General features: G+C 39.4%; 1 protein-coding gene across 2 annotated transcripts; it reads left to right on the forward strand.

The window, feature by feature from the left end:
• The first annotated feature begins 914 nt into the window (after nucleotides 1-914).
• On the forward strand, nucleotides 915-23,539 carry LOC134801852 (thioredoxin-related transmembrane protein 1-like). 2 transcript variants are annotated; one of them, XM_063774489.1, is made up of 8 exons: nucleotides 915-1,106; nucleotides 8,455-8,622; nucleotides 9,110-9,284; nucleotides 9,886-9,987; nucleotides 12,200-12,307; nucleotides 13,142-13,222; nucleotides 14,344-14,400; nucleotides 22,214-23,539. In XM_063774489.1, the coding sequence occupies exons 1-8, from the start codon at nucleotides 955-957 to the stop codon at nucleotides 22,217-22,219; spliced, it is 849 nt and encodes a 282-aa protein (XP_063630559.1). In that variant the 5' UTR covers nucleotides 915-954; the 3' UTR covers nucleotides 22,220-23,539. The 2 variants fall into 2 exon arrangements, with proteins under 2 accessions (XP_063630559.1, XP_063630558.1); XM_063774488.1 differs by lacking the exon at nucleotides 22,214-23,539 and having other exon boundaries at nucleotides 14,344-14,448.
• The last annotated feature ends 614 nt before the right edge of the window (nucleotides 23,540-24,153 follow it).

Raw genomic sequence — 24,153 nt, forward strand, 5'->3', positions numbered from 1 at the left:
CATCGAACGCTTTCGACATATCCATGTATAACGCAGAGACTGGACGTTTTTTATCCAAACTTTTTAGGACCGTTTGAATTAAGTCGTAGATAGCCATATTAATCGACATACTTTTGCGGAAACCTTTTTGCTCATTAGCAAATAGATTATTGCTTTCAAAGTAGTTTGATACACTGCTATAAATACATTTTTCTATAATTTTTGAGAAACTAGGAATAAGTGCTATTGGTCTATAATTGTTGATATTTTCTTTGCTATCTTTTTTATATAGAGGTTTTACGATGCTTATTTTTAATTTGTTTGTAAATTGACCACACGTAATGCATAACTTTAATTTGAATGTATTTTTTTTCCCGACTTAAGTCCCAAAATCCCGAAAAATTGATATTGTTTCCCGATAATAGCGCCTTTCGATCTGGCAACCCTAGGAATACCAGTATTTTATAACTTGTAGCGACATCTAGTTTCGATACTAAACCAACTATCATATGACCGTGTTGTCAACTTATTTCAGTAGATGGCATGCTACTTAAAAATCGAATGAAATAATTTAGTAACAAATCTTAACAGCTATTCATTTCATGTAAATTTACTACTACTTTAATAAAGAATGATTTAAGCATTTATCGATTATTTATTATATTTTATAATGATAATTTATGCTACAGATAAACGTAGAACAATCATTTCAATAATGTAGCCATAGTCAAAAAAACAATAGTAGTAGTTATTAACAAGAAGTTTAAGTTTAATATTATGTCTTATAATTACATAATTCCTTAAGAGGGAATAGGAAATTATATACCAGAATATAACTGCTTTCGAAAATTGCTTAATTCACTGTTTTTGTGGTATATAAATATATTGGTAATATTAAAAGCTACCATTTTGGGTAGTAAAATTTGGTAGTAGCAGCGTGTACTACGTATTGCAACACTTAAACAAAAATCAGACATGGCGCGGGTACACAGAATTCCGGACTTTTTTCACTTTTTCATTTATTTATCAATATTTTCATGTTGTTTACTTAATTTGGCTAGTGCAAACAGGGAGCTAGATGAAAGTAATTGGAGGGACATACTCGAAGGGGAATGGATGGTAGAATTGTGAGTATTAAAATGTGTTTTTTCTACCGGTGTCGGCAGATATCAAAACGTGTCAGATTCTTTAATCTATAAATTAGACAACAATAAGTGTATAGTGCAGTTTCAGGTATTTATTTATAGCTAGTGTATTTGTCTCGCAGTTGAAGAGCTATTCTTGTTATAAAGGCGTGTGGGCGGTGAGTACATGACGACTGAACGTTTGCTAGAGTTCATCAAACTTCTACAAGGCCGTTAAGGTCCACAAAGCACCGTTTTGAAAACCATGACTCAGTCTATTGTTGCTGCATTTTTTCACTAGAATCCGGGAACCTAGTGTTCTATTGTTACACACTCACACGTTAATAGATGTATTGAAACTTGTTTTGACTCGGTTCTAATGAGTTTTATGTAACATACAACTTTTTAGTTAGATCATTAACTTATTTGTACAAATAGTTCGCAGGTTCTTGACATTCACGCATTAAGTGAGCATAGTAACTCCCAAGCTATTTACTCAAACATTTCATTATGAACTGGAAAACATGTTGAAATCAGGCAATAAATAACTGTTGGTTTTAGTCATATAATATGCCAATAGCTTTTTGTTGTGTATTAAAATATTTGTGGCTACTAAAAAAAACCGGGCAAGTGCGAGTCGGACTCGCGCACGAAGGGTTCCGTACCATAATGCAAAAAAAAAAATCAAAAAAAAAAGCAAAAAAAAACGGTCACCCATCCAAGTACTGACCACTCCCGACGTTGCTTAACTTTGGTCAAAAATCACGTTTGTTGTATGGGAGCCCCATTTAAATCTTTATTTTATTCTGTTTTTAGTATTTGTTGTTATAGCGGCAACAGAAATACATCATCTGTGAAAATTTCAACGGTCTAGCTATCACGGTTCGTGAGATACAGCCTGGTGACAGACGGACGGACGGACGGACAGCGAAGTCTTAGTAATAGGGTCCCGTTTTACCCTTTGGGTACGGAACCCTAAAAATAGATACAATATCATAAGCAAGAGATATAAGCAGAATAATCAGTAAACTCTCTCTCTTTGGTCGGTCCCTCATGTCTGAGGATCGTGGTCAGTATCAGGGTTGCATCTGGAGCGGATGATCTGTCTCCACCGGTTTCTGTCCAACGCGTCTCTGACGACCGTGTAGAAAGCAGAGGATGACGAGTCTTTAACTTGATCGGTCCATCTTATTGGTGAACGACCGCGTGATCTCCTGCCTTCGGTGTGTCCAATCACTATCAGTTTTTCCAAACTTTCGTCACCTCTGCGCACTGTGTGTCCGAAATATGATAGTATACGCTGTTGGCATATGGTGGATAGACGAGTTTTCACTCGGAGCTGGGTTAGGATTGATGCATTAGTACGTCTCGCCGTCCAAGGTATTCGTAACATTCGTCTCCAGCACCACATCTCAAATGCATCAATCCTTTTTCTCTCTCTGGCCAGGATAGTCCACGTTTCCACTCCATACAGGAAGATAGGGAATACTAGTGCTCGTATCAATCTGATCTTGGTTTTGATACCAATTCCCCTTTTCTTCCAAATGTTATTTAAACGGGTCATAGCATCCTTTGCCATCCCGATTCGCCTTCTCATCTCGGACACACATTTGCCATCATTGCAGATTTGGGAACCCAGGTAAATATAGCGGTCGACTATATCAATGCCAGGAATGTTGCAGGTGACATTTGCTAACTTTCCGGCTCGATCCACCACCATCACTTTGGTTTTCGCTCTGTTCACAGCGAGACCTACGTTGCCACTTTCTAATTCGAGTCTTTGAAATAATTCACTCATGTCTTCCATTGATGTTGCCAAAAGAATGGTGTCGTCTGCATATCGGAGATTCGATAACCTTTTCCCACCAATAGGGAAACCCTTGTCCCAATTTTCGATGGTTTTCCGAATGATGTATTCTCCATATATGTTAAAAAGTGCAGGAGACAAGATGCAATCAGAATCAGTAAACTAGATCCTTAAAATTATTCCAGTAAATACATTTTTTATAGTAAACCAATACCTAAATTACTACTTCACTTTTCCTTAACATAAATGTACCATAAATATTAATGGATAAAATTGTGATTTTGTTTTCCCGTGACTTTATATCAAATGTACCATAAATATTAATGGATAAAATTGTGATTTTGTTTTCCTGTCACTTTATATCAAATATCAAACTTCTAAACGAGCAATTCTTGTATGTATATTTAAAATTAGAAATTTGCTATATGGGGTTTTCGGGGATGAAAAATCGATCTAGCTAGGTCTTATCTCTGGGAAAACGTGCATTTTTGAGTTTTTATATGGTTTCTGAGCAAAGCTCAGTCTCCCAGATATTGATATTAAAGTTTAATCAAAATTGCATGATGTAATCATTGTATTTGACAGTCAAACTGATAATAAAGTTGTTATTTAGATATTAACATATTCACACCTACTCGCCCAACAGCATTACATCATGTCATGTTAATTTGTAACAATCATGACTAATGCATTATTGCATTATACGGCTAGTCATGGCATGAAATAGTCAGTGAGAGCTAAGTTTATAAACATGCTGAAGGCTAACTCTTATTGTTAAACATGCCAATTTTACTTGAAAACATAAGTATTAATGACATGCTACCAGAAAACTTTATCAATGATTTTTATTTCCTAGCCTATTTGAGTGTCCCACTGTTGGGCAAAGGCCTCTCCCCTTAATTTCCACGACTCCCGATTTGGTGTTTCCTCCGGCCAGTTATACAGGAAGCTGTCCAGGTCTCCCCGCCATCTCCGTTAGGGCCTGCCGCATCCACGTCCCTCTACCGGCATCCACCTTCAATGATTATTAAACGAAATATAATTATTATAAAAATTCTTTGTAACATGCCAATGATGTGCCCACTCTGATGTATGAAACATTTATATATTGATTAGGTGAAAATTTTATGTTATTTCTTTTCGCTTAAGGTTCATATATTTTGGTGCCGATATTAGGGAAATAGTGTAATTTGGGGTTCTAACTTCCATGTTTATTATCTGCAATTAAACTATTACTAACTAAACTGGACTTATATCGACCGGGATATGAACCACGGTTAATACGCAACGGGTAATCACGGTTCATATGCCGGTCAATATAAGTCTAGTGAAACTAACCGTGGATCATTCAGAACTGTTACTACTAACTGAACTATCATCTGCAAAGATTTTACTAATAAGGTTCAGTTTTATCTTGTTTATCAATGATATTATTAGCATACATCGGGGTTTTCGGTGCGGGAATGATTTCGTGTATTTATAACTTTGTTTATTGTAACATAATTACCAAACTATGAATTAAACGTAGGTAGTAATGTCCAAATGTGCTTAGAAATGTTAAATTTGTATCGTTTTTTACAGTTTTTACCTGTTATTTGGCTAGTGTAAAACATTCCCGCTCCGAAAACCCCGATGTATGATTATTAGTCATCACTGTCATCAGTAATAATGTTTCATTTTAATTGCATTGTAGATGAGTTAATCAGTGAAGTCAATTTCAGCTGAAATGATAAGATTTAATAATGTTTTTATAGACTTTAATTAACAATCTGTCTTGAAATAGCCTGTTGCACCTATTTCTTTAACTGTACTGCAATGAAATGCAACTGCAATAAGATTAGTAATCACATTATTTAAATTATTTGTTTATAGAATTGCTTTTAAAGTTCTAGTCTTAAATGACAGTATCTTGAAAGCATTGAAAGTTGAAATTCTATCTAAAATGACCCATTTTCATACCCTACAAATCAACCACTTTCCTAGCACCCCTTTTCTATGCTAAATCTGCATAGGTACTAAGTCCAACATCAAATATGGTGCGATTATTCATTGTCACTGCCGAGAGTTGGTCCTAACAGCATAGTGATAGTCTAGTTCTAGTGAACCCAAGAGGGCTAGTTGCTAACTTGAATAAAGAATATTTTTGACTTCAATATCTGGATCATCATCATCATCATCTCAGCCATAAGACGTCCACTGCTGAACATAGGCCTCCCCCTTGGACCTCCATACGTGCCGGTTGGAAGCGACCCGCATCCAGCGTCTTCCGGCGACCTTAACAAGATCGTCTGTCCATCTTGTGGGTGGACGTCCTACGCTGCGCTTGCTAGTCCGTGGTCTCCACTCGAGCACTTTTCGACCCCATCGGCCATCTTCTCTGCGTGCAATGTGGCCTGCCCATTGCCACTTCAGCTTGCTAATCCGGTGGGCTATGTCGGTGACTTTAGTTCGTCTACGGATCTCCTCATTTCTGATTCGATCACGTAGAGAAACTCCGAGCATAGCCCTCTCCATAGCTCGTTGAGCGATTTTAAGTTTTGAGATGAGGCCGATAGTGAAAGACCACGTTTCGGAGCCGTAAGTCATCACTGGTAACACACATTGATTAAAGACTTTCGTCTTGAGGCACTGAGGTATGTCGGACGAAAAGACATTACGTAGTTTCCCGAACGCTGCCCAACCGAGTTGGATTCGGCGGTTGACCTCTTTCTCGAAGTTGGACCTACCTAATTGGACTACTTGTCCTAGGTAGATGTACGAGTCAACAACTTCGAGTACCGAGTTCCCAACAGAGACTGGGATGGGCACAACATTGGCATTTGACATAAGTTTCGTCTTGTCCATGTTCATTTTCAAGCCCACCCGTTGTGAAACTCGGTTGAGGTCATCGAGCATCATGCTGAGTTCCTCCATCGACTTTGCCATGACTACGATATCGTCGGCAAACCGAAGGTGAGTGATGTATTCGCCGTTGATGTTGATGCCAAGTCCTTCCCATTCCAGGAGCTTGAAGGCGTCTTCCATTACGGCAGTAAACAGTTTCGGAGAGATAACGTCTCCCTGCCTTACGCCTCTTCGCAATGGAATCGCCCTCGTGCTCTGCTCCTGTACTCGGACCGACATGGTGGCGTTACTATACAAACACTTCAACACTTCGATGTACCGATAGTCAATATGGCATCGCTGAAGAGACTCAAGCACCGCCCATGTTTCCACCGAATCGAAGGCTTTCTCATAGTCCACAAACGCTAAGCATAATGGCAAGTTATACTCTTCGGTCTTCTGTATAACTTGCCGCAGCGTATGGATGTGGTCTATGGTACTATGGCCTTTTCGGAAACCGGCTTGTTCGGGAGGCTGGAAGTCATCAAGTCTGTGTTCGAGACGGTTCGTGATGACCCTTGAAAACAGCTTATAGACATGGCTCAGAAGCGTGATGGGTCTGTAGTTCTTCAATAGGTTGTTATCACCTTTTTTGAAGAACAGCACCACCTCGCCTCTATTCCATGTTTCAGGCGTTATGCCCTCGGACAAGACGGAATTAAAGAGCTTCTGGAGGACTTTAAGTACCGGTGTTCCACCCGCTCTCAGAAGCTCTGAAGTGATTCCGTCTTTGCCCGGCGCCTTGTTGTTCTTAAGCTGCTTCAGGGCCATCCTAATCTCGTACAGACTGATGTCCGGGATATCTTCGGTATAATGTCGGGACAGCTTGGCTCTTGGATCTCCTACCAAGCTGTCAACGGGCTTTGCGATCGAAGTGTATAACTGTCCATAGAACCTCTCGATCTCACCTAAAACCTCCGCTTTGCTCGACGCTATGCTGCCATCTTCCCGTTTCAGCTTTGTCAGCTGGCTTTGCCCAATAGACTTGTCCTTTGCGAACACTTTGGAGCCTTGGTTTCGCTCAATAGTCTCTTTAATACGGTTAGTATTAAAGAGACGCAGATCATGTCGCAAGGACTTAGATATACGTCTATTGAGCTGCCTATATGACTCCGCGTCATCGGGAGACTGCAACTGTAGCGAGCGTCGTTCAGCCATGAGGTTTAAGGTTTGCTCGGTCAATTTCTGAGGTCTATCTTTACGGCGGGATCTAAAAAACTTAGACCCTACTGTGTGGACAGTTTCCACTAGCCCGTCGTTGATTTCGTCCACTGAAGCCAAGTTCTCTAGGCAAGCAAAGCGGTTAGAGAGCTCGAGTTGAAAGCTTTCGGGGTTTTGAACATAGGCTCGAGTAGGTCGGAGCGTAGACTTCATCAGGCTGGACCTTTCAAGTTTAATATTGATATTCAGTGTGCCTCTTACGATTCGGTGATCACTACCGGTCTTTACCCTGTTGATCACAGAGACATCACTGAATATCCGTTTCTTGTCGGTCATGATGAAGTCTATCTCGTTTCTCGTGGAACCGTCAGGACTCATCCAGGTCCATTTCCTGTGAGGCGGCTTCTGGAAGAAAGAGTTCATCATGAAGAGTTCCTCTCTCTCCAGAAAGTCGGCCAGCCTCTGACCCCTAGAGTTCCGTTGCCCATACCCAAATTGCCCCACTCTCAACTCATCCCCGCTTCTCTTGCCCAACTTTGCGTTGAAGTCCCCCATAACAACAGTAAAGTAGGTTTTAGAAGTATGTATGGCCCTACTTACGTCCTCATACATAGCTTCTACTTCATCATCGGAGTGTGACGAGGTCGGTGCGTATACCTGAATGACCTTCAGCGAATATCTTTTGGATATTCTGAGTATTAGGTATACCACCCTGCTCGACACACTGTCGATGGTTATTATGTTGTTTACGAGGGACTTGTGAACGAGAAACCCGACACCACCTTGGGACTGTTGGTCGCCCTCCCGGTGGTAGAGCAAGTTACCAGACTTCAGGGTTGTCGTGTCCTCCCCCTCTCTACGGACTTCGCATAACCCTACAATGTCCCAGTGTAACCTGCTCAGTTCCTCTTCCAGCTCGCAGATCTTTTCGTCAGTCCTCATAGTGCGTATGTTGTGTGTTACCAGGGCCAGTCGTCGTCGGGGCGGGTAGCCGGATCTTTGCCGGAGATTCTTAGCACCCCTGACCCCGCTAATGCCCTGACCGCTACCATAGCCAGAGCACCCGGGGTCGCCGGAACCTCGGGGCCGTGGTTCTATTGTGCTCATCATGATGGGGGGTGAATGCCATAATCGCCACGCTTGGCAGGCGGGTTGGCGATCGCAGTCGAGTACACCGAATTTGAGGGACGCTGCTGCCCGTCCACCGGTGGCCTTGGACGTAGTTTAAGGACATACCCGGGTCACCAATATCTGGATGGATTACACTATTTATTATTGTTTTAGCCAGCGGACATTATTAGCAGTTTGATAGAAAAACATAATCATAATCATTTATTCGTCGCAATCCATATTACAGATGTTTTAAGTTTAAATGAGTACAGCATGGACCCAACAAGGGCGAGGCAACATGTTATACGTACTTTGGGTACACACTTTTCTATGGCACATAAAAAATAGGATATAATACAAGTTGATTCATCTAACACTATCTGTTCCCAGCTACGCGCCATGGTGCCCCGCATGCTCCGCCCTCGCACCAACATGGCGGGACCTGTCCGCCCGCGCGGGCAAGCAGTCCCTCGCCATGCGCGCCGCCTCCGTCGACGTGACCAAGTCGCCCGGCCTCAGCGGGCGCTTCGTGGTCACCGCGTTACCTACTATATTCCAGTGAGTACTTGTAAACCTTATTGTGGATACATAAGGTCTATCGATGGTCATTAGCGCCCCATAGAGGACAGTCCGCCATGCTCGCCACCTCCTTCAACGTCACCAGGATGACCTATCTGTCCAGAATCAAAAGTATAACTAAGACATTCAGACTGCCACTCTAAGTGAGAAATGATAATAGAAATTAATTTGAGGTTTTTCTTTAATCATCTGTTCAAGTCTCTTGTTCGACAACTAGGTATCTCTATCTATCTATTAAGCCCTTTTATTCTGAGTTAGAGTATGTCTCTTAGCTCAGTGTGCCGCTTGGCAAAGGCCTCCAGCTCTAGCACTAGTTATCTCATGATATACAAATTTTATGTCAAATTTCCGCACTGCAACCAAGATCATGATCAAATATGACATGATACTCTCATATTCATCGATTTTGAAAAAATATTTCAACCCAATACTCCTTATGTACTGAAAATTGTCTTCTTTATTCCAGTGTGATTGACGGCGAATTCCGTCAATACAAGGGTCCCCGCGACGTAGACTCTATGCTAAGCTTCGTGCAACAGAAACGGTGGCAGCAAACAGAACCCGTGCCATCTTGGAAGGGCCCTGACTCGCTCCAAATGGGCCTGGTGGCGCAGTTCTTCAAGCTGTCTCAAGCACTCAGGGTTAGTAGCAAGTCAATGCAAGGGTCCCCGCGACGTAGATTCAATGCTGAGCTTCGTCTTGGAAGGGCCCCGACTCGCTCCAAATGGGACTGTTTCAAGCACAGGGTATGTATAGCAACTTGAAGCTGAGCTTGTAGCTAACTCTTGAAAGGGCCCCGACTCGCTCCATATGGGGCTGGTGGCGCAGTTCTTATAGCTGTTTCAAGCACTCAGGGTATGTAACAATTTGAAGTTAAGCTTGTAGCAAAAAGAGCCTGTATCATCTGGCTATTACATACCATGCATGAACTAAAACGCCGAGATGTTTCCGCGTACATTCAGAACCAATAATCGAATTGTTTGTTAACTTTTCTTTTAAGTTTAAAATAAATATATTTAACCATAGATATTCATTTACCCCCATTATTCATAAACGTCTACTAAAGTTGACAAGCCGCGAATAATCGTTTGTCCCTTTCCATCATACCAATACGTCGGAAAGGGACAAACGATTATTATCGGCGTGTCAACTTTAGTAAACGTTTATGAATAAGAGGGTTAGTTTATAGTCAACATATTTATTTGATAGAATTTACCAGTTGTTTTTTAATGTACTTTACAGAGCGTGCATAATATGCTTATGGAGACGTACGGGCTGCCGACGTGGGGCTCGTATCTGATCTTCGCTGTCGCTACTATTTTCATCGGGGCACTGCTTGGACTGGTATGTAGTCTATTTTTTTTAATTAGCCGATGTGTGTGTCCCATTGTAGTTTAAATTATATTAACCCTTTGAACGCCACACCTCTCGTGCGCGGCGCTTCATCGTGAACCTTGTTGGAATGCACGAAGATTGATATGCTGCCCTCATAGACTAGGAATCCTCTAGACGGAGTTTAGAGCAATTATTTCATGAAATCGATGCTGCCAAAAATACTGGGGTGCGGGTGACGAGGTGAGCTAGTCCCGTGCCGTGATTGGTCCGTTCAAAGACACGGACGTCACACAAAGACACTTTCGACTCGAAAATGGAGTAAAACTACCGTATATTGTGGCAGAGAGGGTAGAGCTACTATGCTCAGTCTGGAGCATGTCTTGTCTGTGGCTGCCCTCCTAAGCTAAAAGAACGTATTTTCAATGAAAATTTAATGCAAATACTGCTTTTTAGCTTAGGAAGGCAGTATGGGACTGTAACCACGCCCGGCAGGTGACGTGTTTGACGGTCAATCACTACACCTTATAAAACAAAGTCCCCCGCCGTTTCTGTCTGTTTGTGTGTTTGTTTGTATGTTCGCGATATACTCAAAAACTACTGAACGTATTTTCATGCTGTTTTCACCTATCAATAAAGTGAGGAAGGTTTAGGTGTATAATTACTTAACCCGTGCGAAGCCGGGGCGGGCGCTAGTCTATTATAAATGAAAGTCATAAAATTGTTAGGCTTCAATTTGTTTTGAAACTTAATAGGTTCTCACTGATTATTATTTTGAAATGTTGATATTAAAATCTATTCAGTCTATTTACTGTAATAAGGTTTATTTTTTATGGTATATAAGTGATATTTACAGTTTTGATTGTTTAAGTAAATTATAGAGCAGGTAAATACTTATAAGCGATAATATATAATATGTCCTGGGTGCCTAAACAAGTAATAAACGTACAGTAGAATCCGTTTATTATGACTCCGCTTACACTGACCAACCGCTTACTATGACGTAATTACTGTGCGAAGTTTGGTTTTCATATAAAATTATTTGTGACAAATTCGGATAAGATGACTTCGCTTATAGTGACAAATCGCCTTACTATGACCTAAAAATCCTATTTCCATGAAATTATGTCCGGTTATACTGACACATTCGCTGGTTTTCGTGGCCGTCACCACGTCTGCGAGGACGTTTGGTGCGTTCGTGGCGTGTAAGGTATTTTAGTTTTCATTCTCAGTGACAAGTTGATATTTGTTACAAGTTTAATTAAATTCATTTCTCACAAAGGAATTTGAGATTAATTTCGAAAACATACTAAAAATAAGAAGTTGTACAACTATGTTTTATATGACATCTGCTTAGTATGACGTGTTTGTCACTTCCCTTCGATGTCATCATAAGCGGATTCTACTGTACATTATGGTCGATTTAGATGGAGACCATTTTGAGACGCCTAAATTACGGCGCCAGTGTCTACCTAAAGTACATCTTCAGACCGTTTAGACAATGACTATTTTCAGCCGTCTAAATCTCGCCGCCAGTGACCAGCAAACCGACACTAGTCGTTTACATGGTGCCTTTGCAGTACCAGTCATTAGCACGCCGCCACAGCCGACGGTTCTAGTTTTAGCGCATCTCCTAGATCTCCTGATAACTCAGGAGATCCAGGATATCAGGAAATCTGTAGTCTATCTCAGGATCTCCATCATTTAAAATGAATAAATGCCACCGCAAGTGTTTATACGGTGTCTTTTTTAGGCGTCTCAAAATAGTCTCCATCTAAATTAGGCATGTGTCGTTCACGAGTGAGTGATTTAAATGAACTGTATCATTTGACTGAACTTACTCACTCTTCAACTTATTGCAGATTCAACTCGCTCATTTCGCTCAGTATCTCAGTGTTTCTTGCTCGCTCTTTCCCACTCATGATTCGAATGAGCGTAACGAGCGAGTGAGACGATGCGAATAGGTTTCGGAGCGGTTCGGAAGAATTCAGAGAGTGTCAGGAAAACATGGCGGGATTGTATGGCGTGATTCGCTATCTTGGTCGCACTTATGTCATCTGATTGACATCTCTCTCTACTCACTCGTGAACAATATAGCTTATAGATCCACTAAGCGAAATGAGTGATACATATCACCGCGAGCGAAAGATATGAATCAATCTTTTCAACTCAGTGAACCGTTTTGCGCATCTCTAATCTAAATCGAGCTTAATATGTTGTACAGGTGTTGGTGTGCCTGATCGACGTGCTGTACCCGCCGCGGCGCAAGGACTTCATCCCGGCCGCTACCGGCGCCCGGGGGGACGCCGGCAACAAGTCCGACGACGAACAGGTATTTAAGTCGGCGGCCGATCATTATATCCGCCAGATTATTCAATTCCTAAGGGCTGATTTAGGCGGCGCGCGAACTCGCATGCGATTTTAGTTACATTGCGGACTGTTGGTTACGTCCAATTCAACCGACCGATCAAAAACCGCAATGTAATGAAACTCGCATGCGAGTTCTCGCATCGTCTAAATAGGGCTTCATTCCAAAGTTTTCAAAATATCAAGTTCTCGGCCCCCAATACCATTCCGTGTGGACCCACGGGGCCGCGGGGTCCAAGCGCTCATGTTCTTTTTAAAGAACTGTCGAAAAAGCTGGCCGATACTACCGGTGACCAGAGAGCTGGCAGCTTTCTCTCGCAGCGCATTAGTATTGCCTTTCAGCGAGGTAATGCTGCCAGCATCTTTGGCACAATGCCACGGGGGCCTTTTTTAGATTTATTTTAATTTAAATTAATTTAGCTTTTTCAATCTTTTTGATGTTACTCATTAGACTGTAATAATCCTAGGCATAACTTGAAACGTGAAAATGCAACGCATATGTGGTGTATCGTTAAAATAATATAGAGAAATGTCCGCTGGCTTGGCCACCTCGAAAGGATGGGATCGGGCAGCCAAAAGGGCCTACTTGGGACGACCAACTGGACGCCGTCCTGTTGGTCGTCCTAAATACTGATGGGCAGATCTCCGTGAGCTCTGCGTCGCCATAAGCTGGCGGGATACCGCTCTGGACCGATCAAAGTGGCGTGCTCTTGTGTTGGAGGCCAAGACTCATTTTGGGTCACCGCTTCAACCAAGTAAGTAGTAAAGAAATGCCAATATAATTGTGTTTCCGTTGCAGGAGGAGTTGATAAACGAAGATATTGTAGACGACGCGCCCTCCGGTGCCGACAGCGATGCCGAGAAGAATTCGCCCAGCGACGTGAGTACATTTATTACGATACAAGTGCAGAAAATAGGAAATTCGAAACGAGTGGCGATAAATTCAAACACGACCGAAGGGAATGTTTTAAATCGACACGAGTTGCGAATTACCTATTCGCACATGTACCGTACAACATTTTACAGTACATATGGCCCTTTAAATGTTCGACATAGTTACGTAATGTGCTAAATATCGCACTAGTGCGGTAAAGTAGCACCATATATACTGTAAAATAAACAGATATAGTGATGTCAATACTCGACGTCGAGTCTGTTCAGAAAGAGAAGAGTCGTGGAATGTATTGGGCCCCATACATTCCACGACTCTTCTCTTTCTGCACAGACTCTAGTTAGGGTTCTCTACATTTTGAGACTATTTGCGACGATACAATTCCAATTTAGTATAGGTTGCCGGTATAGCGATTCGCCATGTGATCGACCAATCGCGCTTTACAAAATTAGGCATGAGAATCTATGGCAAGTCAAATTTTGTTAGTAGTAAAAGGCGACAAATTGAAAAAATGTAAGCAAGAAGGGTATATATCTCATATCAATTTAAATTTTCGCTTTTAAGTTCAAAATTGGTCTTCTAAACTATTACTACTAAACTATAGCACAGAATAAATAATAGTACTAGGTACAGAAGACTCACTCTCTAACAAAACGCGTCTGTTACGATCAGCACAGATATGGCCGCTAGGTGGCGACAGCGCCACGCGCGGCTTATGGTTATAGCGGTGCCGTCATATAGCGGCCGTCTCCATACTAAATAATACGGCTAAATATGGATGTCGTAGTATTTGTATGGAGACGGCCGCTATATGACGGCACCGCTATCCTAGGAAACTAGAACATAACCACCAAAATTGGTGTGGTACGGATGTACTTTTAGCTACTTGTAGCAACGCGACGAAATCGCGGAGTGAGCCACGCCTGACTATAGTGTATAGGGGCTATTCATAAATTACTTCATTTCAAATTAGGGGGGGGGGGGGTCTGGACATCGGATGACGGTAGCATGAAGTAGGAGGATTATAGGGGGGGGGTCAAAAATCGTCAAAAATCGATGACGTAATTTATGGACAGCCCCATAGTTATAATATACGTATATATTGGCAGAGCTCCTCCTCCTCGGCGGGGGCGGGGGCGGCGGCCGGCGACGCGCGCGCGCCCGAGGTGCGCAAGCGCCGCGCGCGCAAGGCCGACTGAACACACACACACACACGGGGACACACACATACTCTACCAGTTGTGTGTGGGTTAATCAACTTTTTCTTGTCACACGTTGCTATGGTTACGGTCTCCTGAGTCCCTCTTAAAATTATAGGTTTTTCGTATTTAATTTTACCAAACTTGCATTTTATGGTAGTTATAAGACCATTCCATAATGGGACATCTACTGAGCATGTTAGTAGAACATGGTACAGCAGCTCTTCTAAGAAACTATGCTACTATTGATTCCTCTCTGATGGGACAGAGTAACAACAAGAAATAGTTGATTGACCCGTGTACACTCAGCATTAATAGTAGCGGAGCTGACTATGCGTCAAAACTATCTATCGTTGTCTAATAATCTGATAAAAATAGATGTCTCTATTATGTAAAATAAATTAGACTGTGACAGATAGGGTAATTCGTCAATTACTGGTCACTGTTTATAACTGGCCACCTCATACTAAAAATGAATTATATTCACCTATAAACAGAATTCAATTTAATCTAAAGTGGCTAGTCATTGAAGGGTGGCCAGTTGTTGACACCTTATACTAAAATTAATTCTGTTTATAGATCAATAGAATTCATTTTTATTTTAGGGTGGCCAATTATTAACCGGTGGCCAGTAATTGACGATTTACCCTACTTTTGAACGCTAACCGTAAACATATATATCTATTTGAAGAAGTATTCAATAGTGGCAAATACTTTAAGCGCGTCGTTTCACCCGCTACTAGTGATGCTAAGAAACACCTCATGTTCTTAACTACATATACGAGGTGGCCGAAATACAAGTGCATTCCTGTACGGTTACCATCAGTTTTTTACTGACATAAACGCCGTCGAGAACGTAATTTACTTTCTATACATCTCGCTCGCACTCGCATATTAGTGCAAACGGGACGTATAGAAAGTAAATTACGTTCTCGACGGCGTTTATGTCAGTGACAAACTGATGGTAACCGTACTGTTGCCAGGAAGGTTTTGGGATTATACTGAGCAACGGGGTTGGTCCCATAGTAAAAGTTGCTCAGTATAATCCCAAAACCTCCCTGGCAACAAGAATGCACTTATTTTTTGTCCATCCTGTATACACCCACGTCACTCTCATAGGTACTGTCTCTAAAGTCGAGTATGTCTTAGTTACTTTACGACACTATACTCTGTATCTTTAAGTATTTAAATAAAAGTAAACAAATAATTTGTAAATTTTCGGGTAGTTATAACATTTATTGTTTAACCAACCAAATACAAAACCGCTACTGAACGACCTGTCTTTAACCTACATTATTTGATCGTGTAATGTTTTCATCTACCCTCAACTGCCTTAAGGAGCCATTTGAGGGTAGATTTAGTTTACTTTTATTTAAATACCTAAAGATACAGCGTATAGATAGCTACTGTGGCCAACTCCAACTTTCGTAAGTCAGGACATTATGGCCCATAACGTCCTGACTTATGCCCTGTTTCCTAGGATAGTGGTGCCGTCATATAGCGGCCGTCTCCATACAAATACTACGACATCCATATTTAGCCGTATTATTTAGTATGGAGACGGCCGCTATATGACGGCACCGCTATCCTAGGAAAACCGAGCTTTAGGGTGGTATTCCACCTGTCCAATGTGCATCTCTCTCTCTGATTAAGCAAAATGTGAGACGCAAATACACATTGGACAAAGAAATCGGACCACCAATACGAAAACTGGAGTCGATGGCTTGCGTGTCCACACAAAGAATATTTTGTGAATCTATGTATTTCATTCGTGTACTTCATTTTGATGTGAAATAGGCCACAGTACCAGCCGTATTCGAACAATGAGATACGTCAAATACTAGATATTGAAACGATATAGATCGGATATGTCTGTGTCAAAAGTGACGATTTTGTTTGAAGAAACGTCAATTTTGACACTTTGTTTGACACCCGATCCATATCGTTTCAATATCTAGTATTTGAGGACTTCCGGTTCGAGCGCCATCTTGATGGTCACGCGTCGTGATCAATTGCTTTGTTTTATGCTCATTAATATTGTTTAAAGTGTAATATCGATAGCCTATTATACAGTAAACTAATGTGGTAGTGTGCAGTGAATGGAGAATTCATCTTGAAGCACGTTTAACCATCATTTTGGAGTCAACGGCCGGTTGTCCACGTGTTTCTTGTAAAGCCCGCTATCGCTTTACTAGAGCTAAATCACCGTACACTGTCTTGTACTAACCGTACAATTTCAATCGTATTACCCTGCTACTACGACCTTGATACTGGCGAAATAGCCCCACTGGGCTGAAGCCATAATTTTAAAAGAATGAATGAATCTAGTATTTGACGTATCTCATTGTTCGAATACGGCTGTACGAATGTAAAAACCATTTAATCAAATCAAAATAAATGCGTTGAATACAATGTTTTCTCGACTTTAGTACTCTACATTAACCATATAACTTCCTAGTTTAAATAGAGAATAAAAATTAACAGAAAGTACCCAAAATAACCTTTAAATCTAATTTAATACCACTACTACCATTAATTACACAAATATCCAACATACAGTATATAACCATAAAAATCTTATAGAACTAAAACCTTGTAAGAAATCTTACAAGGAAAAGGTATCTCCAAATATTATTTTAAAGCACTACAATAATTTGTGTAGTTTATTTGCAAAGTTGACATTAATATTTGTGTCGTTATCAATTATCATTGACTTATGCTCTGGTTTCCTCGGATAGCGGTGCCGTCATATAGCGGCCGTCTCCATACAAAATACTACGACATCCATATTTAGCCGTAATATTTTGTATGGAGACGACCGCTATATGACGGCACCGTTATCCTAGGAAAACCGAGCTTTAGATCTGGTTGCACTAACCACTATAGAGAAAGTAAAGTACTTACCCTATTTTTGGCATTTACCCATTGTGAACACCTTCATCCTTATTTTAAGGAAATAATAATGATTTTCCTACAAAATACGATAATAGGTGTCTACCCTATTAGTTTGGTGCAACCTAATATTAATATTATTACAATGTCGCATTTGAACTGCAATATTGCCATATGGATGTTGAGATAACTGCATTAAAACTGCTAATATTATTCCTGATCCACGATTGTGTTGAATATGAAGTTTTGTTGCATTTATACCAATTTTAACCTTTTGAACGCTAAACGGCGCATCTATTTGCGCCGTGCCACTGACGCCACGGGGGTAAAATTTAGTTTTGTGAATAAATAATGCCAATCCAAAAGTGGGGTGTTTTTCAGTAGATTTTCATCAAAAAACGATCGACGTCAAATACCGTCTTTGGCGTCTTTGACACGATTTTGCGTTGACGTCAATTGCCTTCTGTGGCGTTCTTAAGGTTGATAGAAATCTGAACAGTTTTGCTGCAGTTCTCTTATTTGCAGTTCAATTGCTTCCGTAAAGCTACGGCCTGTATTGTCTACAAATGTTAGCTCAAGAATAAGTGCATTTCTTGTTTATTTTAGTGTATTTTGTAATTTGCCATCGAATAGAGTGAAATGCCTTACAAATGCTTTATTTATTTTTCTATACCTGATTTTCTGAATTTAGGTGGTCTACTACCTGGTATTGCCCAACGAACGATTTTCATCATCTTTTTAACCAAAATCTTTCGTTTCCCTTTTTTTTGAGAGATTATTAACCTTTTAACTCTTTGACCTTTTAATCCCAATATCAACCTTCGTGCATTGCGGCAAGGTTTACGATGACGCGCCACACGATAGGCGTGGCGTTCAAAACTTCAAAGGGTTAAACGCCATAGAATTTTTCATCTAGCGTGCTCGTGTCGCTGGCGGTACAAAGTTTTGTCTTATTTATCAGACCGCGGTGAAATGAGCCCGATTTTGTATGCCTTATTATATCAGTCTACGGCGTTAAAAGGTTAACCAAAATAATTTAGTTTAAAAATTCATGTACCTAGTCGTTAAAATTGAGTTGTTCTCTTAAGACCTTTTTACAGGGTGGCCACTTTCTGGAAAACCGGGAAAACCGGGAAAAGTCAGGGAATTTCGCTAGTCATGGAAAAGTCAGGGAATTGTCAGGGAAATTTAATGGAGGTCAGGGAATAAAAATTGTCTCTGTATGTACATAATATAAGTACATAATAAAATAATAAAAAAATATTAATTTTACCATCTGCAAACATTATATTATATCTACTATAATTAGTCTAACGCATTCACTGCCAGGGGGCGTGGCCTAGGAACAAACTTGTATGACGGTGGACGCACATTTGCGTCGGGGGCAGTGAATATGCTAACCTGTTCACTTTAAAAACCCGCAAACGATGTACAGATAAGCCGTTTGGCACACGCATACCTACTAGAGGTCAAAACAAAATTTTTGACCCGCAGTTCCTAAAAATATTTCCCTTAGGAGGGGAGTGCTGAATCATTGTTTTTTTGTATGGGAAAGAAATTTTTTTTTTTCAGAAACTTATTGTGTGTGGTATCATATGAAAGAGCTTTTTGAGGCGATTCTAAAACTATACCACATCATTACATTTCAGCCATTTTTTTATGATTAAAACAAAAATAATTTTCAAAACATACCAAGTTTGAGCTTCTCCAGATACGATATGGCTGATTTTTTTTTGTATAATATACCACAAATGATACGTAATATCCTCACATCTAACCCTAATAAAGCAATTTTGAAAATAATTTCATTTAGTTTTTATTTTTATTTTTCAATAATACTAAGTGAATACAGTCCTACTTCAGTACCTATTTTACGAAACTTAATGGAACTGTACTGCAGATACGGTGCATATTAATCATAAAATGATACGTAATATCCATATATTCAACGGGAAATACCTCTCTACTACAGTTCCATAAGTCTCGTAAAATAGGCACTGAAGTAGTACCGTGTCACTGTAATAATGAAAAATTAAAAACAAAACTAAATGAAATTATTTTTAAAATTGGTTTTTTGGGGTTAGATATGAGGATATCGATATCACGTATCAGTGGTATATTGTACAAAAAAATAATAAGCCATATCGTATCTGTTTCTAAAATTTTTTTTTATCCCATAAAAAAAACAATGACTCAGCAAATTTTTTTAGGAACTGCGGGTCAAAAATTTTATTTTTACCTCTAGTATGCGTGTGCCAAACGGCTAACCTGTACATCGATTTGCGGTTTTCTATGATATTGGGGTCGTACGTCTGACGCTAAATAGGTTAATAATAGATAACGCTATATCCTACCACGGCAGTATAGACAAAATAAATATTAAAAAAAAATGATCCACGCGGCTCGTAATGCTCACTCCTTGTACACGGAGCAGCTACACAAAAGGATGGAAGATTTAAGTCCAGCGGCGAAAATCAGAGCAGAAAAAAGAAAAACTGCGGAAATGGTCAGAGAACTAGAAACAAAAAGGCGAAAAATTCTCGAAGGAGCTGCCAAAGAAGCGTTATTGGAAAAACAGATTACCAAGTTGCAATAGATTTTGTTATTATTTTATATCAAAAAATTGTTTAAGGCCTTGTATGTATAAGTTACGCTTATGGTTTAGTATGTGCACTAGTGCTGCACTCTGGCGGCAAAACATTGCAGAAATAAGTACTCCCTATTATTTTTTATCGGGCTATTTCGTTCAATCATGTATCGAGTACGACCACGGTCTTTAATATATAATGAATTTTAATTTCTTTTTTATTTTGCTTTATTAAAACAAATAGTTTTTCTTAATAAACTGCTTAAGTATTAAGTAACATCAATTTCAAGGACATTGGGTGTTGAAAGCCCCTTAATTTGTGTATAAAAGCGGTTTTATTTCATTTTTTCCACGATTTTAACAAGTCTACAAAATTTTCGGTTTCGACAAAAAAACATGTTTCGGTCGGACACTAAAGATTTTTAACCGACTTCAAAAGATTAGGTTTCTCAATTCGTCGCTTTGGTACCATAATACGCAAAACGTTGAAGTCTAGTACTTACTAATACGATTAAGGTCGATAAAGTGTTCCCTTTAGTATTTCTCGCTGGATTATATTATATGATACATTTAATATCCAATAAATTCAGTAGTCCTCTGTACCGTTTCAATTGGTTTTTCCTGTACAGCTTTCAACAAAAATAAATAAATTATTGGGTAATTGTATGAACTGTTGTATGAACTGTGATAGCAAATTACAATTTATAAATACAATGAAACAGTACAAAAACGTCACCTGACGTAGGATGTGAACCCACGACTTCCGTCTAACTATGCTTTCGCTCTTACCAACTGAGCTATTCAGATACTAGGTACTTCTTATTATTTCCGTTTTTGTATTATTTCATTGTATTGATAAATTGTAATTTGCTATCAGATAATTCTGCAAAAACTCAAAAATGTATTCCAATTATATATTTTATATTTATTACATTTAAGATTATGGTCAGGGAAAAACTTGAAAAAACGCCTGGAAAACCGGGAAAAGTCAGGGAATTTTGGTTATAGTAAAGAGTGGTCACCCTGTTTTTAGCCTATAACTGTTTTTTATTACCTACTTCATAGAAAATAACTTGTTCATTTGTAAGGCATTAAACTGTAGTAGTTCGGATAAGATGTTGAGTGCAATGTAAGTACTACATTTTCCTTCGTGTCATAAGACAATGGATTTTTAACAGATTTACACAAATAAAAGTAGGGTAAACTGCCATTGTCGACGCCCCGTCAATATCCTTATTTAAGGTAGCAGTGGTGACTTTTGTTCAAAAAAATATGCCAATGAGTAGTGATTTTACCCTAGTGTGCAAATCTGTATTCAAGTTCTTGAGGCCTATTTATAGAAAACATATTTACATTATTTCGTAAATACAGTTATGTTTATGACATAAAATACCGCGTATTTAGAACAAAATGTACAGTTGCGTGTAATTATTTGATTAGTACATAATGTCCTTAAATCCATTGTCTATGGTTTTCTTTGTCATAGAATATACACGCAATTTCATTAATTTTATTTAGTTTCGCACCAAATTTTAGCGTACACTTTACTTTTATTTAGAGTTAGTCTTGCATTAAAGTATTATACGATTTATATGATCTTATTCGTGGATTAACGCATCCATGTTAAAAGCAATGTAAAGCTACATTTAACTTTCACGGGCAGAAAGTCCTACTTTCTAAACGGAAACGTAACCTTAAATCGCATTTTTTGTTAGAGCCGAAAGCGAGGGCCGATATAGTCGGCGCAATGTAATAATTGATATTTGACAGTTTGAATTTACTTCTTAAATATAATTATGAAGCTAAGGCTATGAGTTAAACAGTAGGTATTCGTTTCATATGTATAAAAAAGGGTTAATTCATAACTCAAATATCAATTCTTACCTTTTCCGACTATATTTTTTGCATAATTTTGTATTACTGTTCTAGGCATATAATGTGCTAATATTTACTTGTATAAATAAGAATGATATATCCTAAAAGGAACTAAGTGACCTTAGATCGCTTTTATTGAGTTTTTAACTATTGATTGGTAAATAGTTCACGCCTAATGTACGCTTCCCACCGACCGGCTGGAGTCGGGCCGCGCCGGAGCGCATTTTCAATGTGCCTATACATTATGTATGGCACAATTGGCACAAGCGATGGAATCCGTCCGGAGCCGTCCGCGTGCGCGAGCAGCCGACCGGCTCGCGGCCGTACAAATGTTAAATGCGCTCCGACTCCGCCCGTTCGGTGAAAATCGCACTTTAAATGGAATTTAGAGTTTTTCCATTTATTTTAGTTTATTTCTCTTTACAGACTTGAAGTAACGAAGCCATTATATTCTAAATGTTTTAAAACATTCCGGATCCTAAATCTAACGTATAACATGCAACGTACTTACAATTTCAACAACTTGGCAAAACGAATTATTGAAATGTTATTTAAAATTACGCCAACATTAAACGTGTTTAACTATATTTTGCATTTTTTATTGTATGTAAAATACTCAGATTATAATATATGTTGCTCAGACTTTTGTATATTCACTATATATTTTCTAACACATGCATTTTTCGTCCCTTGATTTTTAAGGTAATATTGTAGTGGTGTGAAAGAGTTCTGAATATCTGGTAGACGAACGAGGTATATATAGGATACATACATTTGTACAGTCAGCAGCAGAAGTTGCTAAACGGGCGAAGTGTTCAAAATTACTTTGACACGCTCTTATTCTCTAAAGGCCCCTGTACACAATGGGCCAGCGTGGCCCGTCTGGGGGACGCATTTATGCGGTAGAGGGAGCAAGTGATATTGCTATCTCATTCTACCGCATGGCTGCGTCGCTTGGACTGGCCGGCGCTGGCCCATTAAAAAAATTTCGGCTACAAATAGCAAATATATTAAAAAGCAGATATGAACAGAAACAATTGTGTTCGACGTATTTGCGTAATGTGCTTATTATAGGACAGGGTGTCGTAATGAAGCACTAGATGTAGTGTAAACAAAGGTTATAAAATTTGTGGTTTTTTTTTTAATTATACCGAAATAGAACTTTTTCTCATCACCACGATTAACAATAAAGTGAACGGGGAGCAGGAAATATTGAAATTTCACTATGTTGGAAAATTTCAACATCGGTATCATCATATACCAATAATATACACACATATTTTGCAAAGGGATACAAAACCATTTTTAGTTTTTATAAGTAGCCCTCTTGGTTATCTTTGATCATAAGTATGTTACATTTTTGGTAAGAGATAGTCAAATAAATGGCTTATAAGTATAGCGACATAAAATATTTGAAATTGAAAAAAAGGAACTAAAAAATCCTATAAGTACTAAATTGTTGGCAATTTTAAGCATTTGACGTCAAAAATGTGACAGTTATTATTAGGAAGTGGCGCCCTTAATAATTTTCTACAATTTTTTGTCGGACTGTAGGATCCTACTCTAGTATTAGCCTTTGTTTTATCTATTTATGAGATTTATCAATGTGCTTAGTGTTCTAAAACACAAATATGATTTGCTCCCCGCGCATTGCGATATAATGCCTTGTACAAAGACTTAAGATTTGTTAGTGTTGCGTTTTTATTAACTATTATTGACTTAGTGACTTGCTGAATAAATTGTATTTATAAATCTGTCTTTTATTTATACAGAGTGAAGTAGTGGTGAGTGGGTTATGAATTTGTAAGTACAGATGTTAGTACTTATTGTACCGGAACTGACTGAAATAGCAAGACACGTTCGTACGTTTCCGTGAAAACACGACGGAATATAATCATTAATTAAGAGCGCTATTACATTTCGGCGTTGAGCGAGTTTAGGTATTTTACGCGCTGCGGCAGGCCGTGCGAGCTCAGTATGCCGATCCCTTCTACCACACTCGCACTACAATGATGGATTAAACATTCTTGATCCTTCGCGAAGCATATTGAAATCAACCATAACAACACTAACTGTGCTTAACTTTTAAAGTCCTAAAACTGTTATTTGGTAAGTACGAAAATACTAAATGCAGTGCAAATGTAAGTGTGTGCAGTGTTCATAAATTAATTTTTCATCTATTTTTGACGACTTTTGACCCCCCCACCCCTCAAATCATCCAAAAATCATACTTCGGATGACTCTGTTTCCTCCTACGTCATACTACCATCATCCGATGTCCAGATCCCCCCCTCCTTCCATTTGAAACGACGTAATTTATGAATAGCCCCATACTCGTACTTATGAAGGTATAAGTATTACTCGAA

This window comes from Cydia splendana, chromosome 23, assembly GCF_910591565.1.
Source record: "Cydia splendana chromosome 23, ilCydSple1.2, whole genome shotgun sequence".
Lineage (NCBI taxonomy): Eukaryota > Metazoa > Arthropoda > Insecta > Lepidoptera > Tortricidae > Cydia > Cydia splendana.

What these genes read in the sequence shown, in the direction of transcription:
- LOC134801852 (XM_063774488.1), top strand. Translation starts at nt 955, where the DNA reads ATGGCGCGGGTACACAGAATTCCGGACTTTTTTCACTTTTTCATTTAT. An exon ending in AGCTGTCTCAAGCACTCAGG is followed by an intron (nt 9,285 to 9,885) that starts GTTAGTAGCAAG and finishes TGTACTTTACAG; the next exon opens with AGCGTGCATAATATGCTTAT. An exon ending in AGAAGAATTCGCCCAGCGAC is followed by an intron (nt 13,223 to 14,343) that starts GTGAGTACATTT and finishes ATATATTGGCAG; the next exon opens with AGCTCCTCCTCCTCGGCGGG.